Source organism: Eurypyga helias, unplaced genomic scaffold, assembly GCF_000690775.1.
Source record: "Eurypyga helias isolate BGI_N326 unplaced genomic scaffold, ASM69077v1 Scaffold49343, whole genome shotgun sequence".
Taxonomy (NCBI): domain Eukaryota; kingdom Metazoa; phylum Chordata; class Aves; order Eurypygiformes; family Eurypygidae; genus Eurypyga; species Eurypyga helias.
In genome coordinates this window covers 1,938-12,095 of record NW_010241597.1, presented here as the reverse complement: position 1 = coordinate 12,095, position 10,158 = coordinate 1,938, and the positions used below count along the sequence as shown (strand labels likewise).

The 10,158-nt window shown below is 41.3% G+C and overlaps 1 protein-coding gene across 1 annotated transcript; it reads right to left on the bottom strand.

The window, feature by feature from the left end:
• Window positions 1-953: 953 nt before the first annotated feature.
• On the bottom strand, window positions 954-9,940 carry LOC104507477 (roquin-1-like; the record flags this gene model as incomplete). The annotated part of the gene is made up of 8 exons (XM_010148781.1): window positions 954-1,089; window positions 1,200-1,290; window positions 2,371-2,581; window positions 5,462-5,614; window positions 6,238-6,369; window positions 7,557-7,933; window positions 9,091-9,308; window positions 9,659-9,940. Coding segments are annotated over 8 exons (1,600 nt in total), but the record flags the coding sequence as incomplete, so codon positions are not given.
• Between the last annotated feature and the right edge of the window lie 218 nt (window positions 9,941-10,158).

Sequence of the window (10,158 nt, the reverse complement as noted above, 5' to 3'; positions counted from 1 at the left end):
GATTAGGTATCAGGAAAAAATTCTTAACAAAGAAGATAGTGAAGCACAGGGACAGGTTGCCCAGAAAGGCTGTGGATGCCCCATCCCTGGAAGTGTTCAAGCCCAGGCTGGATGAGGCTTTGAGCAACCTGGTCTAGTGGAAGGTGTCCCTGCCCATGGCAGGGGGGTTGGAACTAGATGATCTTTAAGGTCCCTTCCAACCCAAACCATTCTATGATTCTATACCTAGAATAATCTTCCAGTAAATATTTACTGATTTTTTTCTTAGGAGGGGAAAAAATAAAGTAACTAAAGCTTTGCTAAAACAATTCTGTCATTATGCCTTAACATTTCTCCTTCTGTGTCTGAGAAAATACAAAGATTTCAGCTCATTAATTCTAAGACATGCGGGCTCCTTATCTTTCCTCATGTTGCAAGTGACTACATTTCTTCCAAGGAAGATGACATAAAACATTAAACTTTATTTTTTCAAGCTAAATATCTGTAACATTTATTTTCTTGACTCTTGTGGCTTGTGCTATTTAGGAAGAAACAGGTACAACACAAAGCCAAACATGAAACAGATGAAGGTCATAGCTTTCTGAACATAAAATCAGACATTTTCAATGGCAGTAAAGCCAGGAATAACAGGTATCTACACCACAAGTTTGCCGCCGAGTGAACAGATGAACAGAGAGGGGGAGTAAGAGAGAGAACAAAAGCAACACAAATGAGCAGAGTGCACAGATTCAAGTATGGTGTTGCTTTGCATATGAAGTGCCGGGAAGTCTCTGCTGCTAAGCAGAGACGTTTACACTTGTACCACAGCCCTGATGCCCAGTATCACAGAACTAAGTATTGTCACTGAATATCATTACAATCAGAGAAACATCATCAAGACATGAAAAGTAGCTTTACTAGCTTCATCTCTCTCTATACCACCCCTCATCACTCCTCCAAATGTTGGTACCAACCTCTAGTCCTCGCATTTGCGTCTGTTGGCTAATCTGATGGTCTACTTGCTGCAGCTCCATGCGCAGCTGCTGTTCTCGCTCTGCTGAAGGCAACTGTTTTCCATGACCAGTCACATCTGACATGGATAGTCTCTCCCTTTGAGATGAGAAAAGGAAAAATAAGGAGATTTCCAAATAAAGCTTTACTTAGCTGTGACAGAAAAAAATAAAGATAATTTAGGAGAAAAAGAAAAAAAACAATCCTACCTGTCACTGAAACGTCCCTGAGAAGGTATGTTTTGATGAGGAGAATATGGAGAGCCTCCCCAGCCACCGTGACTTCCGTAAGGATTGTAGTCTGCCAGTGAACAGAAGGAAAACCATGTTGCATTACTACTAAACTATCCTTTAAATAGTTCAGCCAACACACAGAACTGGACAGAAATTAGAGAATAACCAGGAAGGTCAGCCCTCTAAGAGTGAGGAAGTTGAATGTTTCCTTCTGCTGAAAAATACGTGTGACCAGTCTCACATGACTCTTCCTGCACATTCAACAAGATTTCCTGCAGCCTTACAATGTCTATGAGTTTGTGAAGGCCTTCAGACACACAGGGGACACCAAACCCATCTTACAGCCACTGTAAAAGCAATTATTTTTATCACTTAAGTTTCCAAAATTCTCCAGAATTTATTTGATAATTTTGAGGTACCTAGACAATACCAGTTTGAAGATTAAGCTTTCAGGGAAGGCAGAGTTCTACCTGTGGTAGTCTACAAAGTTACTGCTTCAATTAAGCACATGAGGTTTTGTTTTGTTTCCAGCAGTTAATGCCTGGAAAAAAAATCTAGAAGGAAGTTCGGGGGAATATAATCTTTAAGATTATTCAGTGCACCTCAAGAAAGAGACAATCTTTTGGATTAAGATGTACAGCCACACTATACATGGGATTAGAAAACAGACGTGTAAAAAATAAGGCATTCCTACTTTATTTGCTTTGCCTAACAGTACACAAAGCAATGGCTGCACTGAGCTTGCAGCAGCAACTAACCATGAAGTAGGAGCGCAAAACAGTACTTTGTTATGATGGTTTTGCGTTATATATCTGAGAAAGCAGTAAGTTTCTGGATTCTACTACAAAAGACTTAAAAGAAGCTTCATCTCAGAGGGACCAGCAGAAAAAAGAAACTTCTTTCCAAACATAATCACCAACACATACGCTATGTGTGCCCAAACCAGTCTGCGGAACAGAAAGCAGTGGCACCCATTTTCCTCAGGCTTCTCAGGGCAGACCTACCTAGAGTTATTTTTAGCACCATAACAAACATGTCATCTATATTTCTGAGACAAGAAACAAGTTTACAGGGGCTGTCTTTGCACTACACTGTAGCACTAAACGAAACAGCAGCAGCCAACAAAATCCAAGAGAACACATCGTACCTGAAATGATTGATTTGGTGGTAGCTCCCTGAACAGCCATGGCCTGCATGGGACCAGAATTCTGGTACATCGCTTTGGAAGTACGAGAAATAGCCCCAAATCTCGACACAGTTGGTCGGTCTCCAAATGGAATGAGGTCATCATCACCAGTCTCTGCTGCTCTTCGCTGCATGTCTAATCGCTGGTCACGCATGGCTTTACTATCTACATTCTAGACAAGATATGGAAAAGGCAGTCAAAAACATATTCAGAAATGAACAAAACCACATTCCTTTCACAACGAGCTGGTACCAGTGTAGTCTCTCTTATATTCTCCACTCTCTTCATCCTTCAACTGTTTTAACTCCACTGTTAGAGTGAGGTCTCCACAGTCTAACTTAAGATGACCACCACTGAAATAGTTGCATGATTAACTGTGAATAAATACAAGAGAAAGGAGCAGCAGCAAACGGAAATTAAGACAAAGTCTAGTGGGACAGAAGATTAAAAAAAAAAAAAGCCTCCAGAATAAAGTCAAAGGGGAGATCAGTGGGCATCTGAGGAATACCTATGCCTAAGAAATTTCTCTGAAGCCCAGTGTTAAGAACCATATCATCCAACAGCCTGCAGATGACTCAAATGGGAATTATTCAGTACAGCACTTACTGGACATGTCTAGTACATCTTTCCAGGCACAATTCTCACTAAGCAGCAGTACTGCTTGGAGCATCCTGGTTTCTAACCCAGTTTCAGATTCAAATGGATCAGCAAATGAACAGATAAAAACGTTCTCACCCTACTTGAACTTTGCCAAGCAATCACAAAGGAAAAGATGTGCACAGAAAACAAGCGCAATTTAGCAGGGTAAGTCAATCTGACTTAACTTGGAAGAGAAAACAACGGATTATCATAAAGATTTTTAACAAAGCTTTTCCTGAGATGAAGTTAGGCCAATTATAGGAGAAGTCAGCTAGACTGAGTAACTTAAACATTTTTATTCATGGAAACGACCCACTGACTTGTGTTTTTAAAAAGCACCCTCAACACAAAACAAAAACACACCACCACCCCCCTCCAAATAATCACATCGAGATAAATAAAACCAGTAACAGAAATAAAACAATTAATAAAGAAGGGCAAAGCACTTGGTTTAACGGGGAAGCTATCTGTTGGCTGCCAGAAAACATAACATGGTAAGAATTGCCAAAATCTAATTAAGACTTTGTTGAAGAAATCAAACTGTAGCACAGTGCTGTGTACAGCACAGAACAAGGTAAGGCTACTACACAGAGAGGACTGGCTCAAGGCTAAAACACTGGTATGATCCAAAACTGAAGCAGAACTCTGCAAGCTTTCAGTGAGGATAAGGATTGCTGGAAACAGACAAAGAGAACATAGCTAAGGCAGGAATAAAGGTCTGAAAATGGCAGTCACAAACAAGTTGGAGGCTAAACACAGGAAGCGTAACACAGACGATACTATTCTTAGCCCTGAAAAAAGGAGTATTTAATGAACAATAAAAAAAGGAAGAATAAATTCACTTGACGTCTGCAGTGAAGGTAATTTGAGAATTTTTTTCCTGTGAGGAGACAAAAACTGAAGAGCAGCAGAGATCTTACTTGCTTATCTGAAAATCAGCTCTGGGGGAGCAGAACGCTTTGTTAAGCAATGAAAAAGGAGTCTCCTTCTCCAGAACCCTATTGCCTCTCAATTGAGTTCCAGTTTGTCTGCAGAGTTTCCTGGCAGCAGGGATGAAGACAAGAGCTGTTTGTTGGCTCCTGAACGCTGCCACTTGTACAGCAATAAGCTGATCTTGAGTAATCTCAGTGCTTCCCCAGGTCAAGTGTGACAGCACTATGACTCAAGGCAAACACACTGTGTAGATCAGAGAGCAGAAGGACATGTAAAAAACAACAAAGCTGCAGATAAAATGTCTTTTCTTGCTCTGTCTTTTCTGGGAGAAAGCCTCCTTGTTGCTCCCATTTCACACTGTGCCTTTGAGGTCTTACAGGAGAGCAATTCAGTGGAGAGAAACCAGATGCATTTAATTCCCATGAGGCAGAGGGGAAACGGGGAAGCTCGCTTGTGAGCAAAGAGAAGATGGACAGAAAAATGCTATGATTTAGTTAAGTGACTGATCCTCTGTCCACAGAAGAATAAATTTTGGAAAGAAATTTCTTCCCCCTCCACTTAGTGGCCAAAAAAAGGTCATGACAGTGACAACACATAAACAAAACATGATAGAACACTTTTGCAGATGGGAGGTGAAGGAGGAAAATAGATGCATCTCTAAAAGTCCCTCAGACTAACAGCCCTTTGTCTTGAAGACTTCAATGTCTTCCTACCTGCATAGGCTACCAGCACACTTCTTGCTGCTAAGTAATGCTTAGAAGTCAGGAAGAAACAGAATAGTGGTGGTATTTCAGAATCCTATTTCTTTTCTTCTACACTCATGACTCCCAATACTCTAGCAGCCCCTTCTGTTTGCAAAACTGACCTAGCAAGAATGCCCCAGCACAAGAGATCACAGCCTGACACCCATGGATTCAGTGAAGGATGAAGAAGCCCAGTTAGAAACTGCCCTCAAAAGAATCATCAGCCTAGTATTACGTTATGTCTATGCTTCTCTCAGAAGGCTCATGCAAGTTTTGGGTATTCTAGTGTTCACAAATCATATAGACCTTGAAGTTAAAAACTAGTAACATTGTTAACAGCAGTCACAATCACGTTAGAAGGAATTAATAGCATGAAGTTAAGTTATAGCATCTCCCTCTGACAGATGGACATGTTTAATTAACAAGCTGCCAGGACAGTCTCAGTTTGGGATTTCAAGTAAGTGTAAAGAATCACAGCAAAATCTCTCTTGCTATCCATGGCTTTAGAGCAGAGTGCTTAGCCTACATCTATATCCAGAATTTTAAAACAGCCACACAGATGCAGGACTGCCGATAACCAAAAACAAAGCACTCTGCACACTTGCCAGTGCATTTTTTTACTGTAACCCACTTTTGAGATTAAATACAAGCACTGCTATCATCCTGGAAAGCAAGAGTCCCTCCCAGCCCACAGAAGCCATCAACTTTTCTTCTGAGCTACCCTAATCCCTACATACCGCCATCTCCACACTCCTTGCTGCCACAACATCTTTGGGTTTTGCATCTTTGGTTCCAATGTAGGAGCCGATGGTGTCACAGGACCAGGGAGAGTATTGGCTGTAGTCATTTCCTTTGTATTTCCCAGCTACCTTCAGGTCTTCATCCAAGTACTGTACAAAAACAAAAATCTGGTTCTGTAAGTGAAGGGAAGAAGCAGCTTCACAGCCACCACTCCTCCGTTCAAAAGTAGTGAACTTGAAGAAAAACACCACCAGGATTATTTTTCAACACACCACCATTTGGAACTGGGCCATGGCAAGCTTGAAATGTGTGTAATTCTGATCACCTGGCCACACTCCCAGTCTTGACTGGTCACTTGGCCAGTATGAAAGCAGTATTTTGACCTTGGTTAAAAAAAAGTAAGACAATAAACCAAAGTAAGATTTATCAAGCTGCTACTTAATTCTAAATGTGTCAGGAGCAAATGAAGCAAAGTCCAGTAACCATGAAGACTGACTGCTTCAATTAGTAATGGCTCAAAACGAACTCTCTTGGTTGTACCAAAAGCAGATAGCTTAGAATCGGAAGGAGATCAGAGAAATCAACAGCCAATTGAGAAAACTGGAGACTGCACTATAAGGGCTTCCCACCAGGAGCACAAAATCTACCCACACAGGCTTGCCAGCACTGTACTGTTCTAATTTTCTTCTTGTCTTCACCTATCAGCACATCCAAGCTCCAAAGTCTTCTCTAAACATGCTAGTGAGTCACATTTTTGTCAAAATAGGCTTACCTCCTCTGAATGAAAAGGATGAGGCAAGGTTGGTGATGGTGCAAAAGGAGGTGGAGAAATCACCTTTCTCTCTTCTAGCTGGGCCATGATCTCTTTCCTTCGTCGGTGAAGTTCATCCAGGCTGGGATGAGGCTGAAATGAAGACAGGAATGCGTTACAGAGCTTCTGAAGCATTAATGCACAAGACTAGTAATTTCAAAAATTTTGTTTATCTTAACAAAACATGGCAACCATATACTGCAAGAGAAGGTTAAACACAGTGATTAGACAGTATCATTACAATAATAAGTAATGGTCACTTTGTTCAAGTCTGTCTGTTAACTTTCATGTTTAATATAGGATGTGCATGTTCCTACACTGGCCAGGGTGTTAGTTCAAGACACCCAAAAGGCAGGGAATGATATTGCCTAAAATTGATTAGATCCTCAGTTAACTCAGTGTTTCTAGCTTTAAAACTACTAATCTTTTAACTCACAAGTAGCTTAACATTACTCTGTGTTCCAACTTGGCAAAGTTTCCACTGCAGCATGGCAAGTACCCATTTCAGTCACACGAGGGGAAGTGGTAGAATTCTACAGACCATAACCTAGTCTCAGTTGGTTTGCATTTAATAGTCATTTTGCAATAGAATTACACATTGCACAAACATGTTAAACTCAAAATTGATAAATCTATTAAGCTATGTTAAAAAAATGTGTCTTGGACTCAGCAATATGATTCAGAGCCTGTAACGTGAATGACAGCTACGTAAGTCCAACTGTCCTGCAGGACTCAATTCCAGCTGGCGATTTACCAAAACAGGTTTGTACACTTCTGCTAGGAAGACCCTCCACAGTTAACAATCTTAAAAGTAGAGGAAATCTGGAAGAGCAGAATTTTTAGTTCCTTTATCAAGGGGTGTATATTTGCATATTTATGATAAACAGTCACAGATGGGCAGTACAAGAACACACACAGGAACACAGGCACACACTGCATTTAATCTGCACTAGAAAGTGCAGTCCTCTCCAGCCCAATGTTTGTTGGAAAAGTCAGGGCCATATAAGACTTCCAAAATTAAATTACAACATTTTTCTACATGGAGCACTACGTGGCAGCCCGCTCCTTTACAGATTAACATCATTACACCTGCAGATTTGACCAGTAACTGAACTGCCTTCCAGATCTGATGAGCTTTGACAAGTATGCCCCCTTTTAAAGTTCAAACTTTTAATTCCTCACAAAAAATCAGCACCTTACTGCAAAAATACTCAGTTTCTCAAGTAGTTTCTAACTTCTATTTCAGAAACAGCTAAAAAACCACAATATTAAAACCATACCCTGTGGCATGAAGGTCTGATCTGATTGAGATGTGGAGCCACGGGGCAATAGCCCTCTGTTTGCTGGTATCTGTCTCTGGATTCAGGTACGTAGGAAGGTACAGCTGCTTGTGGAATTTCAATGGGCACAGGGCTCCCTCGGACAATCTCCTCTCGTTGATACGGCTGGACAGGGGGATATACGCGCCGGCTGTCGTAGTGCGGCGGGTATATGGGTTGTCCCATCGGAGGATACTGCTGCGTCTGCGTGTATTGCGGGCTCACCACACGATCCTGAAGGTAGGGTGGGTAATGGTCCAAATAAGGTGGACCAGGTTCAGGAGCTGATGGAGGGGGTCGGACGAAGCGAGGTATGGACTGGGTGGAATAATAAACTCCTGAAGCAAGGCAAGAGGAAAAACCACAAACAAGATACAGAAAGTGATTATCACAACTGTCCACAAAACCAAGTTGTTTCAAATATTCCAGTCCCCAAGTATTATAAGAACGGTATGAATTATTTCACATTTTTTATTTGTCCCAACATCTCAGAGCCACTTCCTGTGCTACAAAATTTGGAGTCTAAACTTATCTGAAGATTTGTTCTACCTCTTGAACAGCAGAAGGAAGCTGCAGTACTGTGAATCACCAAAGACTTCTAAGATCACACCTCCTAGTTACATGAAGATTTTAGTAATCTATCTGGGATTTCTGGATAATTTAAAAATATGCATCTGTGCACATTGTTAACAACGTGTGCATCAAATTCTGTGGACAACTCAGACCTTCATTGCACAAAACAACCAAATTTAAGCTTGTGTTTCTTCAAAATGCTCTGCAACCTTCTCAAAAATGATCCCTGCCCAACCCCTCCAGCCTTCCTTTCCAGGGCATTTTCTTCTTTCCACTTCTTTCAGTCTTTCATTCCTTATTTGTCTTTCATATTAACTTCACTTTATGTAATTTCTCTCTCCAATCTTATGTTGCATAAGAATCAATCCCTCTCTTTACATACAGCCATTCCTTTTCAGTCTGCATCAGCATTACCTTTCTCCACTTGGTCTCTTTATACTTAGAATTTTTCCTCTTATTTCCTTTTTTATGTTTTCTTAATGCCCAGCCCTTCTCTAATTTCACTTGTCTCTACCCATCACATGCATATGTTTCTGAAACACTCACGCACTTTTCATTAAGGAAGTAAATATTTTCACCCCTCAAGCATAAACCCTTCTGCTGGTTAAGCTTTATTTCCATTTTCCCCAAGTCAAATTGAATTAAGGTCTATCATATTACATCCCTGATCTAGCCCAGCTGGGAAGAACAGAGGAAAGAAGGATTTGCTACACTGGATGGAAACCTCTGTTTTCACTTCCATTGAAACCCTCAGTAAAGATAGAAAAAGCCTGCCAGCTTCCATTTTATTAGGCCATCACCAAATTATAGTCCACATGCTGTGCAACAAAACTTCAACTTGTGAGCTTCAGTAAACATCAGAGTAGGAATAAAGAATAAAATCAGTATGAAGATGAGAGAGAGTGCTCAGTCTCTAACTTACCTTGTTGGTAGGGTGATGGCTCAAACGGTGGGGCAGCTCCTCTGGGATCTTGATAAAACATATCTGCTTGCTGGGTATTATACAACTGAGACCCTCGTGGTACTATTTGCAGCTGCTTGGTGACAGACACTGAAGGCAGATCTGTTGGTGCCCGAGCAGGCACAGGATGAGGGTTCACTGGTAAGGCAGAAATAGAGCTCTTGGGGACAGGCTCCAGCCTAAAAAGTAAAAAGATGGCACTGCTCGTTAAGGCCTGATATAGCACCCTGTACTAGCAAACACTCTTCTCTGTCTATATGCCACCTTCTGAAGGCTCACATCACCTTCTCCAGGTGTGAAAAATAAAAGCAAACAGAGAAGTGAAGCAGTTTAGAGTTTTAGCTCTACTCTCGTACTCTACTCTTTAATCACTTAAAAAAAAACCCCACCCACCCATACAACCATCAAAGTAAACTAACCCAAACCAAAAACTTCATTCTGTTTCTCTTCTAGAGAATGGGTTTACTTTGTTTCTACTGCACATTTACACACAGAGAGCACTTGGAATACCACTTAGGAAGACCCGTACAAGTCAGGAGGGGATCCAGGGGCACTGCTACTCAGATGGTCCATCTTTCCTGGCTTCAGAGCAGTTTCGTAGCCGGAGTCAGTCCCTCGAGAAATAAGTTGCGTCACTGTGCTGCCTGTTGACACAATTCCATTTGGCAGAGCAGAAGTTTTCCTATTGGGCAAGTCCACTCCCCCTTCCTCCGAGAGGATAGGTCCTGAAGGCAGGCCCACCTCATTTAGCTGGCCCAGGGAGGCACTCAGGGGTCTTCTGGGAACCAGACGCTTGTTCATTTTACGGAATCTTCAGAAAAAGAAACCACACATCAAAAATTGTAACAATACACTAGAAGAAGTTGCATTTTCACAATTTTTCAAACACAGATGCTACCGAAAGCTTTACGTTTTAATTCAGTTTACTAAAGGCTTGTTAGAAACTTTGTGCAAATATCTGTTAAACTACAAGTTCACTACCATTTGAACCGTTAATAGCAGTTTCAATCAGAAGAACAAGGATAGATT